The sequence below is a fragment of the Sardina pilchardus genome, chromosome 11 (genome assembly GCF_963854185.1).
Source record: "Sardina pilchardus chromosome 11, fSarPil1.1, whole genome shotgun sequence".
Classification (NCBI taxonomy): domain Eukaryota; kingdom Metazoa; phylum Chordata; class Actinopteri; order Clupeiformes; family Clupeidae; genus Sardina; species Sardina pilchardus.
This window is the reverse complement of record NC_085004.1, coordinates 13,300,363-13,322,541: the sequence shown is the minus strand read 5'-3', so window position 1 is coordinate 13,322,541 and position 22,179 is coordinate 13,300,363. Positions and strand designations below refer to the sequence as shown.

The window sequence follows — 22,179 nt, the reverse complement described above, 5'->3', positions numbered from 1 at the left end:
CCTTTCTCTTCCATTACGTATTAAGTCTATTTCCTTTCCTTTTTCAATCTTCCCATCCAGACACCACTTTACACATACACACACACATAGTCATACATACATACACACACACACACACACACACACACACACACTTGCATAACTTGCTTTCATATCCCTCTCCCCTCACCTTCTAATGGGGGACCAATGTGAACCCAAGATCATTCAACTCAATAGTTAACATTCTGTCCTTGTGTTTGTCAACTGTCCTGTCCCTCTGTTGTCTGTCTGTTACCTTGCCATGTCTTATGTTGTATATGTTGTTTTTATGTGTCCCATTGTATACTTGTCTTATGTATTTCATATGTGTTGTGTATCTTATATGTATCTCACTGTAAGTGGTGCTTTAATCTCCCCTCCCCTTATGTATTCTGTTTGCTTTATTAAAAAATAAAGTAGTCCTCCGAAGAGGTAGTGGCGGGAAAAAAAAAAAAGAACACCGTGGCCCAAATTAGCCATTTTCATGTGATGTCAGCAGCTGGGTATCAGTTCGTCCGGTAGCAGTAATATGCAGTCATAAGATAGATAGATAGATAGATAGATACTTTATTGATCCCCAAGGGGAAATTCAAAACGTCATTTAACTTTACGTAATTTAACTTTACTCTCAAATCAAGGCAGCTACGAGAGCAATGATTGCAAACGATAACTGAACATAACGTTAGTCCTAACGTTAGGAGACCCCTGCTATACATAGTAGCAACTTCAGCTAGCTAACATGTTAGCACCGAAGATCAAGTTGCTTCGGTGAAGCTAGCTGAAGTTGCTGCTAAATATTAAAGATTAGGCTACTGACTTTACTCTCAAATCAAGGCAGCTACGTGACGGCAATGATCGCCAACGATAACAAGGAAAATGAAGATAATAAATACACGTGAAATATTACCTCAAGAACTGTTACCATATCACCATAGCTTTTGCTTACGCCGGATGTAGCCTACTATACCCAGCAAAGCCTCAAAGCAGAAAGTGTCTGACGCTAGCGTGAAAGGGTGAATTTGGCCCAGAACCGAAAAGAGAACGAATCTTTCCAGGGGTTCCGCCCCGCTCTCGCCAGGCTGCCAACCATGAGCGTCCCCGGGGTTAAACAGCGTGGGCAGTCTATGATTGACAGCCGGTCACTACATTGATATCAATATAGCTCCCAGTGTTGGCTGGTCACCAAAGTAAAGAGAACATAGCAGATTATTACATGATTATTTCTGAAAACTTGCTCATTGGGTTTGTGACACCCTTCCCCAGCTGTTCATAGCATGTTTGTAGTACGATTTGAAGGAATTATTTTTAAAAAATTAAGGAGGGGAAATGTTTTCCAAATAGCCTACCCAGCTACATATTTTGTTATCTTGGATTTCACTGTCGGGTGTTGTACAAAAAAGACCAGAAAGATGTAGCTATTATAGGCTATTTGGTTGTTCTGTTTGGTTAAGTCTATCCAATGAGTGCAAAGCCATCCCACCGCCCTGTATCGATTTAAACACGCCCCATAATTACGTCCCAGTGGAACGATGTCAGACTCACATTCTGAATAGAGTCGTGAGTATGACGTCAGGCTAGCATACCCGGGCTTCATATGCAAAAGTAATGGCCTTCACTACGCAGCAACCTAGGCTACAACTTTGTATACGGTTTACCACCATTCGAACTCTGTGTGAAATTATTATTTCATCGAGGGGAATCTGAGGGACTGGTAAGGGCACACAGGTATTCAAAAAATAAAAAGTCACCAAATGATTACTGCTTGCAATAAAAAGATGCTCTAAACGAAGTGACAATTCAGTCAAAGTTTGGAGAGCTGATTCAGTGAGAGTAATGCTGCTAGTTTGAGCCAGACATGTTTCAGTTCAAAAAAGAAAGTACATTTTATGTGTGTTGATAATTACTGATTTACAAGGGACCTGATGAAAAAAGAATAATATTCACAAGCATGTTCATTTGGGGTTGCCGTTTTGATCCCTGACCTGTCTTCGGCTGAATGAAGTGCCCTTGAGCAAGGCACCTACAGTATATCCCCTCCCTGCTCCCCGAGCACCGCTGTTGGACAGACAGCTCATGCCACAGGGTTAGTGTTTGCTTCACCTCACTGTGTATTCGCTGTGTGTGTTCACTAAATCACAAATTGGGATACATGCAGAGACCGACTTCCCTCACGGGATCAAAAAAGTATAGGCTACTTTACTATTTCAAAATCATGGCAATACGACAGTGCATTTTAAATTAAATTAGAGTCGTGATCAACATCAAGGATCATCATTACATAAGCATGGGTCATAAACATAGATTACTGAGTATTACTCATCAAATTTATTTGCACTCGCAATGAATCCCATTACCATTATGTTCCACTCATAACTGGGTTGGTCAAGGTACAGCATCAAAGCAGAGAGGGTTAAGAAGGAGCAGTAATCAAGGATCATTGATCAAAGTGAAATAAGTGTATTGTACCTCTACTATCAATGGCCACACTAGAAGAGGTGATCAGTAAAAAAAGAAAAAACGAACAACAAAAACAAAACAATGGTTAGGTGTTGTTTCACATTGAGTCAAATATTGAGCCGCCTTACACATTAGAAGTTGTGATTGTATAAGATAAGAGACAATAGAGTAGGCACACACTTACTGACAAAAGATGTAGTTATTAATCTTAATCTAAAACTTAATATCTGGAAGAAAACACCCCTACACATTAATGTGAATGTGCGGCATGAGTCAAAACCAGACAAGGAAACAAAAAATTCCCCTTTCAAATTCCCGGAACTGTAGTTTAGTTCTTAGTTTCCTTTACTCATTGAATTAAATGAAACAGTCAAAATTTTCCTGAATGTGTTTACATTGGCACTTTGTAGAATTAATTTTCCCCTCCGAATGAGGAGGAAGTCTCTGAGGTCTGAACAGAGTGACATTTTACCATTTCATCCACCCTTCTTCAGTATTTTTTCTTGTCTACAATTGTGTCTGCTATCACACATGTAACCAAAACTTCACTCATTTCAGTTTGCTTTCATGTTGCATTAAAAAATACTAGGATTACTGTTTGCTCAAAAGTTTCATTTAACCCATCTGAAGTGAAGAACTCGACTCTCCTTGACTTGTGGATGATCAGCTTTACCTATTCTTACTCCCTGTGTGACTATTTCTGTTTAGATTTTTGTATACCCCTGTAATATTTCATTTTTGATAAAAAAAAAAAAAAAAAAAAAAAAATATATATATATATATATACAGTATATATATGTATATATCATCAGCTTCATCTTCATCCTAAACTAAACTCTTAGTATTTCCTGCAAATCAAGCTGTCCCTTTAAATATTAGCATCCAGCTTGGTACTTCATTATTGACCCCAACCACAACTGGGTGTCATTATTGATGATTGACTTCATCTACATATAACATTATGAAATAGTTTTCCATGCAAATACAATTTCGGTCTTTATTCAGAAATATCACATATCTGTGTATCTGTAATGTTGTTACTACATATGGCCATGTTTATAGTCTGCTTTTATAAGATTATTGCTAATACACTGCACATATTTATATTCAATATTTCTTACTAAACCACCTTCTGTAAAAATATCAGAATACTTGACCTGGGATTGACCAATTCATTTCAGTTGAACTTTCTGCAGAATTCCAAAGAGTAGTAATAATGCGATATCAACAGGGCTAACTGCAAGTGTATTTTATTGTAGATGATTCAAAATGTCTTTAATCTGCCAAATATGACGCATGTTACTCTTCTACTACTCTTGTAGTAGTAGTAGTATTAGTCATATATTTTTTTGTTAATAATACGTGACCATAATAAAAATCATAACAAATAAACCAAAGCTTTTTCCAAAAAAATCTAAAATCGAAACAAAGTTAAAGCGAGAGAATCGCTATGGTGCCTTTGATGAGGTCAATGAAGTCAATCAAGTTCAGCCCTACTGCCACACCTTCCTCCCAGCAAATCTGTATAAATTCCAGAGCTCTGGTTTGCACCTTTCTCAGACAACTGTGGAGCATCAGACCACAGGACCACTATGGGGACAGCAAAGGAGACACCCTTTAGGGTGCTAGTGTGGATGGCTGTATGCATCGGACTTACTACCTCAGACACAGGTACGATGGCTTTGCCCGTGTTCATTTTGTAGCAAGTTTAGCAGTATCCAGGGAAGGTTTTATGTTTTGAAATGGGTGTTGCTGTCCACATGAAAACGTATTTTACTTCAAGTACACTCTTTCTATTGGATTTGTTTTAATATTACAGGTTCTGCACAGGTTAATGTTATTCCTTCAATGACCAAAATACAACTGCCTGCAGGTGAGGTCATATCCTTACATCACATGATACTAAAAGCTTGATCACGCCAGATTCATAGAACAGCGTCTAAAATATTCATGCGAAAATTCAACATGTGTTCTTATGTATTCCCAGCACACAGCGAACAGGTCTGTAGTACATGGGGTAACTACCATTTCAAGACGTTTGATGGACACATCTTCCAGCTCCCGTCCAGCTGCAACTACGTCCTGGCCTCTCAGTGCAAGAGCAGCTATGAGGATTTCAACATCCAGATGAGGAGGGAGGTGGAGAACGGCCTCCCAACCATCAGCAAGGTCACCATGGTGCTGGAGGGTACCGTGGTGGAGCTGATGAAGGGCTCTGTCTCCGTAAATGGAAAACCGTAAGTGATGTTCAATATTTCTGTTGTTTTATGGTTAAGGTTATGGTTATGCCTATTTGGCATAACCATATAAATACAAATAAACAACACAATAATCAATTGAACAGCGAACCATTTAAAAAGTTGGTCAGACTGCGGTAGGGAGAATGGCAATATAACCAATAGACAATGTCAATTCAAGTAATAACCTAATGAAAATAAATGATGAATATCAAATTTAATTGAAACGCACTACAGTAAATGTCTAGCTTTTCCAGCAACAGTCTCCTCAGGACATGATGTTGTCATTTGTTCATCATCGCCTAAAGCCCACCCAGACGATTTGATTGGTGTGCACAGCTTTTTTTTTAACGGGTGTAGAATCCAGACTGAATTTCCTGACCTCACATGTTGGGGCCGTGATCAGTTCAGGCTTGCTTCCAGGATACTGTCAGATATGACCCAAACCTACTGTAGATCATCTATCAAAGGACGGAATAATTCTGAATAATAAGATAGCATGATTCAAATGAAACAGGGCTGATGTGCATTTCCTTGGGCACATTTGTTTGTGTTTTCAGTGTGATACTGCCATTCAGTGAATCAGGGGTTCTCATTGAGAAGAGCTCCTCCTACATCAACATCAAGGCAAAGCTGGGGCTCTTGGCCAAGTGGAATGAGGATGATGCCTTCATGGTACGAAACTCCACACCTCATTTACATTCATAATGTCTTATACACAGTATTTTTAAAAGACAGGTTATAATTCAATAGTTCAAGTGAGCATAAAGATTTGGGATTTCATCTTAATTCCTTTTACCACGCTGTATGGGTGATTTTTCAAGTATTGCAAAAGTATTCTATCTAGTAGTATACAAATTTAATTTTCAAGAGCTTGAGATCTGTGTCATTAAGTCAATCAATACAGTCTTCTGATCAACTTTCAACTATTAGCTAACGTAGAGACTATTTATGGTCATAGGTGGAACTGGACAAGAAATTTGCGAACCAAACGTGTGGACTGTGTGGAGACTTCGATGGTGTCCAGACAAATGAGTTTGTCACAAATGGTAAATCATGTTTGTCATCAAACATCCTGACTTGTGATAAGCAAGTACTTTGCGTGGAGCAATCGTTGATTATACACAATACATGTTCTTACATTTTCAGAGGGTGTGCACATTTCTGATCTTGACTATGGAAGCCTCTGGAAGCTGGATGGTCCAACTGAAACCTGTACAGAGCCAGTTACACCTGAACCAACCTGCAAAGATATGGTAGGACTGGATCAGAGAATTGCTACCAGATTCAAATTTATTTTGGATGAATACAAATGTATTGTTAATGATTCCTTGTTAACAATTCATTAAAAAGTATACCCGGTGATATTTTAGAAAGTCTCCATTACCCTTGTGGCTTATGTATGTTTCCTTAAAATAGAATTCATGAAATAAATGCATTTCATAAAGTTTGGATCAGAGAATTGGCCTATAGATACACTATTTTGAGGCAATTCAGTGCCAAAAAGAGTTACATGTTGTTAATGATTCTCTTGATACACTGGAAAACAAATCCAAAGCTCCCTTCATTGCATGTATACATGTTACTTATTATGAATTGTAAAAATATAATTTAGTAAATAAGTGGTAATTGTGTTTGTTTGTCTTTATTAGACATCTGTATGTGAGCATCTACTCTCCAGCCTTGCCTTTGAAAGCTGTAAAGCTGTAGTGAACGTCGACTCATTCATCAAGGTCTGTGCGAGGGACCTCTGCCTGTGTGCTAACAGCTCTGACTCCTTCTGCCTGTGCGGCACCATATCTGAGTACTCACGTCAGTGCATCCATGCCGGAGGGAAACCCGGTGAATGGAGGACAGAGCAGTTCTGCTGTGAGTATCGTTTGTTATCTCTGTCAGTATACACAGGGATGAGGTGAGCAGCAGTAACTAATATGCCCATATGTCCTCCAGCAAAATCATGCCCCTCCAACATGGTGCACCAGGAGTGTGGAAGCCAGTGTGTTGACACTTGCTCAAACCCTGACCGAGGACAGTTGTGTGAGGAGCAATGCATGGATGGATGCTTCTGCCCACCAGGTATGAATCTCTGACAAATCGGTCTGCTGTTTCATTTATTTTTAGTGTCTCTGATATATAAAGTTACTCAGTAGCCTTTACCTTTATTTAGGCACTGTGTTTGATGATGTCACTGGCATGGGTTGTATCAGTTCAACAAAGTGTTCCTGCAGCAACAACGGAAACATATACCAACCTGGAGAATCATATTCCAGCAACTGTAAACACTGGTAAGTCTGGAATGTTGCATGTAGCTTTATGCATATTTCAATGGTGCAAATATTTTTGAAGGTAACTAGGTTTTATATGTTAGAAACCCCACAATAAATGTAAGAACTGCACAATGATGCTACCAAATGTAACGTGCATCTAAACCAACTATGCCGTCCGTTGTTATTTAGTGAGCTTGATCAAGCAAGCAACCCACTTTAAGCACTGACCAGTGACCACTCTTCCTAGAGCGTTTTTTCCCCCCTGTTTTTAAAGACAATCCATGTCAAACATGTAGATCCGCTGTAGACCATGTACATGACCTGGTTTGGCTTTAATCCTAGCAACCATAGCAACTGTGTTATTTACTGTAGCATAGCAACCACTTCCCTAGCAACACCCTAGCAACCATCTTAATTTCCCTAGCAACACTTTAGCAACCATCTTAACTAGCTAAGCAACATCCTAGCAACCACCACTATAATGTGACCCTAGCTACCATCATTGTAGCCAACATACCCTAGCAACCACCTTAGCAACCTCCATAGCAACCGTGTTGTTTTGCATAGTAAACACCATATGTACCCTAGCAACACACTACCAACTATTCTAATTATCCTAACAACTATGCTAATTACCCTAGCAACAACCTAGCAACTACCTCTATAATTTGACCCTAGCAACCACCATGATTACCATAGCAACCAGCATAGCAACTGCTTTATTTATGCATTTTGGCTCTATGGATGTTGCATTTCAACAGCTGTCGAACTTTTGATCCGTGTGCCCAATTTTCAGAAACGAAGTAATGATGCATTCCTTTTTACGAACTGCACCTGATCAACCTAGTGTTGCACAGAAACACTATGATAATAATTTGTTCAAATGAACTAAATGCACTCAATTGTGTTTTTAATCAGTACCTGTGGAGGTGGCCAGTGGAGCTGCATAGAGAAGGACTGCCCAGCAACATGCTCTGTGGAGGGAGGCTCCCACTTCTTCACCTATGATGGGAAAGCCTACACTTTCCATGGGGACTGCTCCTATGTCCTCACCAAGGTCAGTTTCCACGCACAACTCCAACAGGTGCTGAGATCAACTCAAGTACTGACATTCTTTCTATTTCATTTTATGATCTAGTCCTGATAATCCATATTACATACAGTATTAGCTGTTAGCTAATTAGCTGGTTTGAATTGCGTTGAGCTCAATGAGAATAAAACCAGCTAAATAGCTAACAGCTAATATCTGTAATAAAGCCATGCCAATCTCTTGGTATGATGAAGGGTTGTGATGATGTGAGGTTTTTTTTTACTCCAAAGGCCAAGGGGACTTCATTAGGGTGCATAGTGTCCTGGATCCATAAAATAACTGGCCTTTAAAAATAAAAATCTGCCTGCCCTATGGGAATTTAACATAGGCGTTCCAATACTTATGACCCCCTGTATTTTAGGGACAACTTTTATTTATTTACAATACATTATTCTTTCACAAAGAAAATTGATGTCCTTAAAGGTTAAATATTTCCTCTTTTTTTTTTTTTTTTTCACTTAAGACATTAAGATCAATTTCCAAAAATGTATATTGTCAACTTTGACATGTGTTCCAATGCTTTTGGAGGGCACTGTATACCATCTATTAACGTTTTCTTTTTTTTTTTGTCTTTCTTGTTTGGATGGCACAACTTTACAATCAAATCTTTTGTCATCTATTGTCCCCCTGTTGGTGGAACGCGTTACCAGTTCCTACCAGAGCAGGGCCACCCCTCATATCTTCAGCTCTTCTTCTGTTGTAGAAGCATTACCAACAACTAGACTACCACTTGCTGACATTTGGAAGCAGTGTTGCCAGATTGGGTTGACTGATTTCTGCCCAATCACCCCGCCGTCTTCAGCAAAAAAACGCCTGATGACGTTTTTCTCATAGAGAACCATTGAACTCAAAATGTTATTTACCCGCCGACGGCTTATTTTCCCCCGCCGAACGATATAAAAGAAGCCCAATTGGGCGGGCACCCGCCCAATCTGGCAACACTGTTTGGAAGTAGCACTTACTGCTGCACTAACTTGGGAGGGAAAGTGAAAACCAGCGCCCCAAGTGGTTGCGTTCCTATCAAAGAGCAGCTCCAATGTTAAGTCCCATAGACCGACTTTTCAAATAAATACTACGCAGCTATACCAGCGATCTTATCCACCAAAAATATTTTTCAGTCTGTATACTGTAATAATCTACTAACTGTGAAAATAGCAGACCCTATTTCGCCTTATTTTAAAAAAACGTAATTGCTCGTTTCATTTCATAAATGGACTACAACTTCAAGTGACGTGACACCCTTCGACAACGTTACTGACCTAGCATGGCTTGTTTATTAGCCTGTTAGCTAGTTGGTTAGATAGTAGACAATCACACTTACTGCCAGCTCTTGTGTGAGTAGGAGCACAACACAAGTTATCCCAACATAAAGGTAATTACCACGCGGTTTACATCGCTCTCTGTTGTTACAAAAATATGATAAGCCAGTTATGCAAATTGCCGTTTTGATCAGTTGGAGATGAAGCGCCCAAACTGGTGACATCAAATGCTACTGTAGCTAGCTACTGTAGTTCGTTATCACCATGTTACAAACAAACTCAAAACAATTAAACTGATCCTAAAAAATAAAGTATGCCCACTAGAAGCAAGACCTAAATGCATAGCATATTGAAGGCATTTAACTAACTTCCCATAGTGGGCCGAGATATATTTTTTCTAAAAGAAAATCCCATCCACTCCCGCTAGCCTCTAGGAACGCAACCACCAGATGGCGATGAGATTACTTTCCCTCCCTATTATCGCACTGTACCTGAGTTGTTTCTCTTGTTGGGAGTCACTTTGGTTAAAAGGCACCAGCCAAATGTAATGCAATGTAAGGTGTTTCAAGCTTTTTTGTTATTCTCTTTTAAGTTACTGAAGCATAATTTCTGAATGAACACATACAGTATATACATGCTCCATTTTGGTAATGGTTCCTGCACCTATGATTAGCAGTGGCTGGTGTGGACTGTGGACTGAGCTATGGTTTGATCTAGGTTCCAAATATATACAGAATAGAATAGAATACAACAGGTCTATTCTATAGACTACAGGTACTGTAGACTGTAAACTGTAAATACAGGTGCTGTACAATGAAATTTCCCATCAGTGCATCATTCATGAGTCTATGTGTAAAAAATACATGTTTTAAAAAATAAATAAATGAAAGACACATGTAAAATAGCATTAGTAGCATATCTAAACACACAGTCAGACACACCCAATCATTGCATAAGAACAGAACATACAGTACATCTACATACACACATGCATGCTTTCAGTCATTGCACGGATCCATTCACAACAGATTCCATATTCCACTGTTTTCCATATTTAAAACTTCTCTATTTTGTTCATTTGTTTTTGCAGCAATGTAATGGAACCGACTTCACAGTGATTGGGGATCTTGCCAGGTGTGGTTTGACCGACACAGAGACCTGTCTGAAGGCCGTGACGCTGGCCGTTTCTGGAGATACTGTGAGTACTTGCTTATGTTGAGACAATTTTCCTCTCATGATCAATTGTCAATTTGTTTCATTGTGTGGAAAATCAGTATCTAATTTTAGATCACATCACATTCAGTGGTTACATACATGTTTTTAAATGATTTTGTCCTAATTTTCTAGGTGATTAATATCCAGCCCAGTGGAAAAGTTTTTGCTAACAGGATGTACTCACAGTTGCCCCTGTCTACAGGTTTGTTGCTGGCCCATAATGCTGGAACATAACTGCTTGAAATGGTCACAACTGGTTTATTTGGTAATGCAGTCATAACATGGTGTTCTTTGATTATTTTCACAGCTGGAGTGACAATTTTTGAAGCATCCACATTTTTCATAATTGTTCAGACCTCATTTGGCATTCAGTTGGAAATTCAGCTGTCACCAATCATGCAGGTGTACATCACAGCAAGTTCTGAACTCAAGCAAAAGACATGTGGTACGTACCACTGTGATAACACACAACAATGTCCAACAAAGACTTTCAGATGGGCCTAATTCAGTTACTCTCAATGCACCCACAGGTATGTGTGGAAACTTTAACAGCATTCAGGCAGATGATTTCTTGGCGAGGAATGGAATTATTGAGGGAACAGCATCAGGCTTTGCCAACACCTGGAAAACAAGAGCCAGCTGTCCTGATGTGAAGAGCAGTTTGGAGAACCCCTGCAGCCTGAGCATTGACAATGGTAGAGACAGAATGACAAGCATGTTGATGTGTTTGCAAAATGCATGTTAAGAATGGCCAAGATAATAAGCTGATGAATATGGTGTTCTTATCATTACAGAGAAGTATGCCCAGCAGTGGTGCTCCCTGCTCACGGACCCTGATGGTGTGTTTTCCCCGTGCCACAGTGAGATCAACCCAGACATCTACAAAGAGGTTTGTCCTTGAAGTGTAACTTCACCACATAACTCCACCCACTTCACATTTCTGAAAAAGGCTTTCAAAATGGGCAGGACATTCTGAAATTTGGAAGGTAGGGCAGCACTGTTGCAGCTAATCAACCATGGTGATTTTGTGTCAATCTGGGAATGAGTGCTGCAGACATGGCTTATCACAGGTAGGCTAATCAGGGCAGCAGGTGTTGGGGCGTTTCATTCCTAATTTGTAATGACCAGGTGACGTAGACTACGTCAGCATTCCAATAGCATTTTGGACCAAAATGCCATGGCATGTTTCAACCTGTAGAGGGTGCGGAGGGCTATATTTTCAATACAAAATCATACGAAATGTTACTTTTCTCGGGAAACACGATTTTTGTCAATATTAACCCTGGTAACAGTGTCACCACTTCAATTTCAGTCAATCAACAGCTCAAAAAAACATATTTTAGGGTGCAGTTACACTTTAAGCACACTATGCCTATTTCGACAATCTAAAACATTTGATTTGAAGCATGTGGTTTGAGTACATTTAGGGTGTCTCCAGTCCTGTTCTGTAAACAGTAGTCGACTAGTTGTGGGCAAATGTATGGAAGTGTTTTACTGAAAAATAAACTTATACATGACATGTTATTTGTGTACAGCTGTAGGCCTACTTAAGTACAATAAGGACATGTCTGCTATGGATATAAGTATCCAAGGATGCTGACAACAGTTAGCACTAACAATAATTTTAGCACTAGCACTGTAGGCTACTGGTACAGAGCGACTAGTCAACTAGCCGACAACTATTAACTTGTCAACTAGCAAATATCAGCACTCGTGAAACTTTTAATACACACTTTACAATATTAACTGCAACAGTTGTGACCACAATGACTAGAGGCATGGCAAACCAAATTTGATTTGTATTTTTTTGGTGATTTTCTGCTGTAGAACTGCATGTACGACACCTGCAACTGTGAGAAGAGTGAGGACTGCATGTGCGCTGCCCTCTCCTCCTATGCACATGCATGTGCAGCGAAAGGCATCCAGCTGAACGGGTGGAGAGACACGACCTGCAGTGAGTGACAACATATCATCTGACACAAATCAGTCATTTATCTGTGTAGATATCACTCTCATGACACTCACCTTTGCCCATAGATATTTAATATTGAATGTAATCTCTGAACTAAATTCACTTACTGTATGTATTTTTTGTTATGTCTTGTTATGTCTTGTTGTCTTGTTGTTGTCTTGTCTATGTGTGTAGAGAGCTTTATGTTGTACTCTGTGCATGAAAAATGCACTATATAAAGAAAGTACGTATTTACTGACCTAGTCATTGTATTATAAGTCATTGTATTATATGCAGACATTGATTCTATTTTTTATTTATTTTTTGTCTTCAGAGAAATATGCCACCAACTGCCCGAGCAACATGGTGTATGTCTACAGCATACAAAACAGTGACCGCTCATGCCGTTGCTACAGTGATCCTGACTTCACCTGCTCAGTTACTTTTGCACCTGTGGATGGATGCATCTGTGATGAGGGAACATATCTGGATGAAGGGGGGAAATGTGTTGCACCAGCCAGCTGCTCCTGCTACTACAAGGGCCAGGTGATTCCTCCAGGGGAGGTTATCAGCAAGGACGGGGCCACATGGTAAGAAGCTGTTCACTTCTTTTTGTGAAAACGTCATGAACACTGTGCTAGCTTTGCATCCTGATCCTTTATCTCCTGAAGAGTCAGAATATATTTTGATATCCCAGTGCTCTGCATCAATTAACAGGAGAATCCGCACGTCATTAAACTGTTGGTTCTCAGAGCAGGGACAGTGACATATTTTTGATATGGTGCTAACAGAACGTTTTGACAGAGCAAGCTTTTACCTCAGAGTCAAGAAAAGATGAGACTATTTTTAGTGGCAGGCCAGCACAATACCCTTGACTTGCTCTTGCCTAGTACCTGCAACTAGAACTACTGTAGAAGGACTGGATAAAACACGTTGAAAACGGTCTCCACTGATAAAAATCACATTAGCTACCTTTGAAATCCTAGTCCTATTCCGAACTACCACTTTAAGTTGGTTTGCAGTCCCTTTCCTTTATTTGTTTGAAGTTTTGTGAGTGCCCAATACCATAGGCCATAGGTGATCTGACTGACATACAGTAAGGCATTGAAAGATTGCACCAGGAGGTAAAAGTAAAAATATTTGCAACATTTGCAATAAGCAGTTAAGCCTCATTTTATAAAGATAGATAAATACATACATACTTACAGTACAAATAAAGACATCTTTGAGGTGCATTCTTAATGGGCCACTTTCTGCCAAATAAAATGTCCTATGGCCTTAAAACACATGTTTGATTTAGGGCTGAGGAATTATATTTGTCGTTCTTGGATGTTGCAGTGGAAAGGAACGTTTCTGCATGTTTGATACCAAATAGCCCTACAGCCATGACCCTCCTTAATAGTGTAATATTTCTACAGATTTCTGGATGAATTCTTTTTCAGAAAAGTGCCTTTAGTTTGAAAGATAGATATTAATTTTCTATACTCAGTTGTGGTCATTTAAATGTCAATTCTCATGACAGTGTTTATTCTTACTCTCATTCTTAATATTTCAGCACATGCAAAGCTGGCAAACTCAGTTGCATGGGAGAACCTACAGATCTTACTAGTAAGTCCATTGTTACCGCCATTGCAAACGGTATACAGTCAGGATGGCATGGGGTTTTTTTTGCCAATGTCTACAACAATACCAGTAAATTAGATTGATTCTGACCTAAACTGACTTTAACTGAACACTGAAATAAGTGAGAAAGATCATGTGAACGTGGGATAACATTCTAATATCTCAACAGCATGCCCAGCACCCATGGTGTATTTCAACTGCTCCAATGCTGGCACGGGAGCCAAAGGTGCTGAGTGTCAGAGGAGTTGCAAAACCCTGCACATGCCCTGTGTGAGTATGGGATTCCCTTGCTATTAGTAGGTTTAACCTAAGAGTGGTGATCTAATACTTTACACCTTTGAGTATATCTCACTCATCCCCAGTTTCTGCTTATCATAACTCTAGTTGTTAGAGTATGTGGCATTTCCCTTCACTTAGAGGAAGCAATGTACTTTGGCTTACAAATGTACTTTTGCTTTGTTGAAACAGATCAGCGCTGAGTGTGTCTCAGGTTGCATGTGTCCTTCTGGCCTGGTCTCTGATGGAGAAGGTGGCTGTGTAAAGGAGGACCAGTGTTCCTGTTACCACAATGGAGCTCAGTACAAACCTGGGGACAGCATCAAAGTCGACTGCAATAATTGGTATGATTGGTCGTCCACCTTTTAACAGTACAACTGTTTGGAGTTTTTTTCTATTTTTTTCTCTGAATATCTTTTCTTGTTTGGAAACAGCACTTGCAATGACACAAACTGGGACTGCACATCGAAGTTGTGCCATGGCACCTGTGCCATCTATGGAGATGGACATTACATCACTTTTGATGGGAATAGATTCAACTTTGATGGGAGCTGTGAATACATCCTAACTGAGGTGTGTTGTTGTGTCTGTTGTTTTGAGTGCAAGCACTGAACAGACGATGGGGTATGAGGAGCAGTTCACTAAATTTGACAAAATGTGTACAAAGGGTTTTCAATCACAGACCACACCTTTACTGCAACTCAGAGAAGAGTCTGTGAAGAATCCCCTGTGCCACTAAGCCACTAAGCCTTATCATATTGCATCTGTATAGTTTGAATGATATTTTTTTTTGTTTCTGTTTGCAGAATTATTGTGGACAAGGAAGTACTAATGGAACCTTCAGAGTCATCACTGAGAACATTCCATGTGGAACCACAGGAGCAACATGTTCCAAAGCCATCAAATTGTTTTTGGGGGTGAGGACACATTTAAATGACTAATGGTGAATGGCTGCTATATGAAGTCCAGAAACCTGATAAAATGCTGTCCTTTTTGTAGAGCAATGAGTTGATACTGACAGAGGGAAGTTACCAAGTCGTTGAGAGAAATTCAGGAGCAGAGGTGCCCTACCAGATCCGCACCATTGGGATCTACCTTGTGATTGAAGCTAACAATGGTCTGATTCTCATGTGGGACAGAAGAACAAGTCTGTTCCTCAAGCTGAGTCCAGAGTTTAAGGTGAGAATCACTAATGTCTGTGTAATATTTGGACATTGTCAATAAATGGAATGAATAAATTATGTTTTCTCGTTTCTCACTGATCACTTTCCTCTTAAAGGGTCAAGTTTGTGGTCTTTGTGGAAACTATGACGGCAACGCTAACAATGACTTTGGCACAAGAAACCAAGGACAGGTCATTAATCCTCTGGAGTTTGGAAATAGCTGGAAAGATTCTCCAAGCTGCCCTGATGCAAAACAGACCCCAAGTCCTTGCACATCCAACCCTTACAGAAAATCTTGGGCTCAGAAAAAGTGTAGCATTATCATAAGTGAAGCATTTACAGCTTGCCATTTTCAGGTAAGCTGAATGTAACTACTGCTGCTTCATAAATGTTCTTCTTGTCCTTCCTGTAAAATTCTTGTGTGGCTTAACTGGCATATTTTTCCTGACTAGGTGGATCCTTCTCCATTCTACGATGCTTGCGTGAGTGACTCATGTGCCTGTGATAGTGGTGGAGACTGTGAGTGTTTCTGCACTGCAGTGGCAGCTTATGCAGCAGCCTGTAATGAAGCTGGAGCCTGTGTAGCCTGGAGAACCCCAAACATCTGCCGTAAGTCATGGCAACATATCTGTCGTGTGCTCTCACACTTAAATAAGTATTTCATATACAGTATGTAGATGTTTTTAACTGGCAAGCTCAGAGTGATGGCAATATTGAGGTCCATAAATCTTTTGACTTAATTGTTGTACTTTTGCCTCTGAAACTACCAGAATGGATCTGTTTGATGCTTAGATTTTCAGCTTCATTATTTTTTAAAGAGGACATAGGATGGATGAATCGAGTATTGTCCTGTGCTCTCTAATGTTAAAGTAGTATTCAACTTTGATTTATGAAAATTAAACTCAATTGCAATTTTACAAACCCAATTAAAACCTTTTTAGGCTGGGTATTGAAATTGTCCTTTTGCCTAAATGGCGCCCTCTTTGGTAACCCCAATTGAACCTCAATGGCTTTGCGATATTTGACAAGTAGGCTTTGTTCTAATTTGCCCATTTTTTCCAAGTTCCAAGATTTTCATATGAAGCAGGGCACAACCATGCTTCATGTTCATGATACCTGTAGCTCTTTGGTTATGCACAATCTCTTTTAATTCATGAAAACCATTACAAAAATGATTTCCATTGTATGTCACCTTTAAACATTGTCTCCCCTTTTTTGAAGCTCAAAATTGTTTGGACAAACACACAATACTGTAATAACAAACTTTCTATGGAAAGTTTAAATTGCTGTAACCCTGACCTGTGATGATGATAAAGACACTCTATTCACTCATAGGAGTTTTTGTAATCCTGTCTAAATAATTTCCCAATGGCTTGTCCTCTCTTTGCAGCTCTCTTCTGTGATTACTACAACCCACCTGGTGAGTGTGAGTGGCACTACAAACCCTGTGGAGCTCCATGCATGAAGACCTGCAGGAATCCCACTGGGCAGTGCTCTCAGCAGATACCAGCGCTAGAGGGTAGGGAAAACAACACACCACACACATTTAATTAAGCCATTAGCCCAGACAGGCCATAGGTTCCACTGATTTTAGAACAGCTAAGGGGCCCTGTTAAGCATAACGTGCTAGCGGAGTGCCTAAAACCCCTATTAGCTGTTTGAAAATCAGTGGAACCTACGGTCTTGCGTGTCTTATTGCATTTCTAAAATAGTTACTATACATACACTGTATATGGTACGATTTCATAAAATTAAGGCACAGCACAGAGAAATGTAACGATGTATTCACAGATAATCATTAGTCTGCCCAGAAATGTATTTCCACTATCTAAATGGTTTCCAAGCAAACGTCAAGACGCAGCTACTCTAACTTTGGTATGATGTTGCGGTAGTGCAGTAGTATAGAACGAAATGCGGTAAAGTTGTACATTTGCGTTTATTTTTTACAACAGCATTTTACAACAGTAACATCATAATCAAGGACTGGAACTATCCATTTTCCATTTTATCCATTTTAGATACGAAGCATACTATATACCTGAACGTGCACTTTCATAAAGGTTTTAGACTCATTTTAGTATAGCTTCCCAGTTGTCAACTTAATTGAAACAGGTAAAATATCAATTAAGCATTTTCCATCAAAAGATAACCAGATTCTTTTTGGTTCACACTCCATTTGTTGAACCTTTTTAGAGCAATTTGATCTAAGATGAATCGAATCCTGTGAAACCTGACAAAATTATGTGCGGAACTGCCATCCAAAATAGTTGGTTTCTCCTGTGAACTGAAGCAGGTGTGTCATTCAACAGATTAGCTATTTGGATCTATCTTTGTGCATTGGGAAAATACTTTTTTTGAGAAGAATAATTCCTGTGGGTCAAAACAATTATAATCACTGTTGATAAAAGCACATTTTATCTTTAACTAAGGTCATTGTATTTCAACATTGTATGAAAAGGTTTATTTTGCCCCTTCACCCTCAGGTTGCTACCCTCAATGTCCTGCTGATGAGCCCTTTTTTGATGAAGACACCATGACGTGTGTGCAGAGGGAGAAATGTGGTTGTTTTGATAGTGATGGCAGACACTACAGCAATGGAGAGAACGTCCCTACCACAACAAACTGTGAAACATGGTATATCAGACAAAGAACATTAAACAACAAATGCACATGAAACTACTGGATGAGTTAGACATTAAACTTATCTTTTATCTTTCCACAGCCAATGCAATTCCACAACCATCAGCTGCAACTATGACGCCAAAGGTGAGGATTGTTTTATGGAGTCATATCGAGTCTTTGTTTTAAAACTGCATTATAGAGCCATGTTTTGATCAAATGAAATTCTATTGCACCTGCAGCTTGCACCTGTCTATACCATACTGAGGTTTACCAAATTGGTGAACATATATATAACACGGCTGATGGAATAGGTGGCTGCTTCATAGCTGTTTGTGGAGAGAATGGGACTATTATTCGGTCAATTTATCCTTGTTCCACAACCCCAACAACAGTGTTTACCACCACTACTACAGGTAAGAGCACAGTTACTATGTTTTCACTACAGCAGTTTGAGAGTTTACCTGCACAATATTCACACACCTGCACACACACACTCACACACAGGTATTTATTCCACTGCCTGGTTGGATTCCCCATTGTCCTGCGTTCTATAAGGGTGTGCATTAACCGTAGGTTATTTGCACACCTATGAAATAGTTCCAATTTGTTGGCCGTATCACACTTGAATATTAATTCGCCAAACTCGTTGTGAAGTTTAAATGAACTGTCACGTTGCATCCAAGCTGTAAAATACAAACGTTCAGATCATAGTAACATTTAGCATATGACGGAGGTGGCTTTTAGCTAGTTGGGTGGCAGTAGGCTTAGAAAAATATCGATCTTTCAAAGTTAACGTTAATCAAAAATCCTGAGATATGCCAGCTTGACAAGGGAAGAGATAGAACTAATGACTGGCTTTTGGCCGTATAGCAACCATCCATTTAAAACTAGTAACTGCAGTTTGAGAAATTAGTTGAAATGTGTCTGGGAAAAGTAGTTCTACAAACAAGACAGTTCTAGCGATTAAAACACTTAAATTATCACCGGAAACTAACACAATGCAATTGGCAACAGTGGAATAAGCGGGATAATGGACTTCACGCCATTCGGTTCACCGTTCAGTTATACAAAGTTAATGCACTCAGCTTTCGGCTTTGTGCCTGAAGCGAACCACAGCCGTGGCGATATAGGCCAACAACACCACTCCCACTCGTGCGATAGGCCTAATGCTTAATACCAGAATTACTATATTTGTTTTTTTTAATCAATTATGCTTCTTTTATGTCAACAGGGACAACCCCTCCAATCCCATGTAAAGTATGTACTTGGTCAAAATGGATAAATATTGATTATCCACAATTTGGCCCTGGAGGAGGTGACACAGAGTCCATCAGCAATATCATAAAGAATGGTTATAAAATATGTGAAAGACCAGTTAATATCAGTTGTCAAGCAGTCCGTTATCCAAAAGTCCCTCTGTCAGAACTGGATCAGAAAGTGACCTGCAACACTGAAGTAGGATTAGTTTGTAAAAATATAGATCAAAGCCCAGTACCGATCTGCTTGGATTATGAAATAATGGTTGAGTGTTGTAGCATGGAGCCATGTTCAACAACAGTAGTTTCAACACCTTCCACAACACACCCAACAACAACAACCACCACTACAACAACGACCACAACTACAACACCTACAAGTACATCAACTCCATCTCCACCTACACCTACAACTCCAACATCGACAACAACCTCTTTTCCCGAACCAACACCCTCCACAACCACTACAACAACGACCACAACTACAACACCTACAAGTACATCAACTCCTTCTACACCTACAACTCCAACACCAACAAGTATTACTGTACCAACTACAACACCCTGTGAGTGGTCTGACTGGATTGACCTGGGACCACCTACACCTGGCACTAATGGAGGAGACTCTGTATCAATTTCACAACTCGTTAATTCTGGACGTATTGGTTGCACACAGCCAACAGAAGTTGAGTGCAGGGCCAAGATGTTTGCAAATTTGACACTTTCAGAGTTGGGCCAAGATGTGATTTGTAATCCATCAGTAGGACTTGTTTGCCTGAACAAAAACCAGGGAAATAACCGAGAGTGTTTCAATTATGAAATCAAAGTACGCTGCGGTGGACCATGCACAACCACTACCGCTACAACACCTACAAGTACATCAACTCCATCTCCACCTACACCTACAACTCCAACATCGACAACAACCTCTTTTCCCGAACCAACACCCTCCACAACCACTACAACAACGACCACAACTACAACACCTACAAGTACATCAACTCCCTCTACACCTACAACTCCAACATCAACAAGTATTACTGTACCAACTACAACACCCTGTGAGTGGTCTGACTGGATTGACCTGGGACCACCTACACCTGGCACTAATGGAGGAGACTCTGTATCAATTGCACAACTCGTTAATTCTGGACGTATTGGTTGCACACAGCCAACAGAAGTTGAGTGCAGGGCCAAGATGTTTGCAAATTTGACACTTTCAGAGTTGGGCCAAGATGTGATTTGTAATCCATCAGTAGGACTTGTTTGCCAGAACAAAAACCAGGGAAATAACCGAGAGTGTTTCAATTATGAAATCAAAGTACGCTGCGGTGGACCATGCACAACCACTACCGCTACAACACCTACAAGTACATCAACTCCATCTCCACCTACACCTACAACTCCAACATCGACAACAACCTCTTTTCCCGAACCAACACCCTCCACAACCACTACAACAACGACCACAACTACAACACCTACAAGTACATCAACTCCCTCTACACCTACAACTCCAACATCAACAAGTATTACTGTACCAACTACAACACCCTGTGAGTGGTCTGACTGGATTGACCTGGGACCACCTACACCTGGCACTAATGGAGGAGACTCTGTATCAATTGCACAACTCGTTAATTCTGGACGTATTGGTTGCACACAGCCAACAGAAGTTGAGTGCAGGGCCAAGATGTTTGCAAATTTGACACTTTCAGAGTTGGGCCAAGATGTGATTTGTAATCCATCAGTAGGACTTGTTTGCCAGAACAAAAACCAGGGAAATAACCGAGAGTGTTTCAATTATGAAATCAAAGTACGCTGCGGTGGACCATGCACAACCACTACCGCTACAACACCTACAAGTACATCAACTCCATCTCCACCTACACCTACAACTCCAACATCGACAACAACCTCTTTTCCCGAACCAACACCCTCCACAACCACTACAACAACGACCACAACTACAACACCTACAAGTACATCAACTCCCTCTACACCTACAACTCCAACATCAACAAGTATTACTGTACCAACTACAACACCCTGTGAGTGGTCTGACTGGATTGACCTGGGACCACCTACACCTGGCACTAATGGAGGAGACTCTGTATCAATTGCACAACTCGTTAATTCTGGACGTATTGGTTGCACACAGCCAACAGAAGTTGAGTGCAGGGCCAAGATGTTTGCAAATTTGACACTTTCAGAGTTGGGCCAAGATGTGATTTGTAATCCATCAGTAGGACTTGTTTGCCTGAACAAAAACCAGGGAAATAACCGAGAGTGTTTCAATTATGAAATCAAAGTACGCTGCGGTGGACCATGCACAACCACTACCGCTACAACACCTACAAGTGCATCAACTCCCTCTACACCTGCACCTCCAACATCAACAACAACCTCCACAACAACTCCAACGACACCGCCAACTTCAATAACTACATCAAGTACAAGTAATGTACCCAGCACAACATCCTGTGCCTGTGAGTGGTCTGACTGGCTTGACCTGGGACCCCCTACACCTGGCCCTGATGGAGGAGACACTGTATCAATTTCACAACTATTCAATTCTCGACATATTGACTGTGAACACGCTACAAACATTCAGTGTAGGGCAAAGGAGTTTCCCAGTTTGCTGCTGTCACAAGTAGGCCAGGATGTGTCATGTTTGCCTTCTATTGGACTTGTGTGCTTGAACAAAAACCAAGGGCTTCAACAGATTTGCTTTGATTATGAAAT

At 40.2% G+C, this 22,179-nt stretch overlaps 1 protein-coding gene across 1 annotated transcript; it reads left to right on the top strand.

Moving 5' to 3' along the window:
- The first annotated feature begins 4,067 nt into the window (after positions 1 to 4,067).
- Positions 4,068 to 21,897, top strand: LOC134096197 (mucin-5AC-like). Its single transcript, XM_062549946.1, has 34 exons — positions 4,068 to 4,146; positions 4,295 to 4,348; positions 4,463 to 4,712; positions 5,273 to 5,387; positions 5,674 to 5,761; positions 5,862 to 5,968; positions 6,365 to 6,581; positions 6,663 to 6,788; positions 6,880 to 6,997; positions 7,898 to 8,036; positions 10,419 to 10,526; positions 10,676 to 10,745; positions 10,851 to 10,988; positions 11,074 to 11,238; positions 11,338 to 11,432; positions 12,371 to 12,497; positions 12,829 to 13,084; positions 14,050 to 14,102; positions 14,287 to 14,387; positions 14,586 to 14,737; positions 14,828 to 14,966; positions 15,200 to 15,310; positions 15,393 to 15,572; positions 15,673 to 15,912; positions 16,009 to 16,165; positions 16,947 to 17,075; positions 18,040 to 18,190; positions 18,279 to 18,322; positions 18,418 to 18,591; positions 19,740 to 20,139; positions 20,262 to 20,495; positions 20,757 to 20,990; positions 21,252 to 21,485; positions 21,747 to 21,897. The coding sequence occupies exons 1-34, from the start codon at positions 4,068 to 4,070 to the stop codon at positions 21,895 to 21,897; spliced, it is 5,136 nt and encodes a 1,711-aa protein (XP_062405930.1).
- Positions 21,898 to 22,179: the final 282 nt, after the last annotated feature.

Excerpts from the sequence above, each read along its gene's own strand:
- LOC134096197 (XM_062549946.1), top strand. The coding sequence starts at position 4,068 with ATGGGGACAGCAAAGGAGACACCCTTTAGGGTGCTAGTGTGGATGGCT. Across the intron at positions 10,527-10,675 it reads TGGCCGTTTCTGGAGATACT|GTGATTAATATCCAGCCCAG; the intron begins GTGAGTACTTGC and ends CTAATTTTCTAG. Across the intron at positions 15,573-15,672 it reads AGCTGAGTCCAGAGTTTAAG|GGTCAAGTTTGTGGTCTTTG; the intron begins GTGAGAATCACT and ends TTCCTCTTAAAG.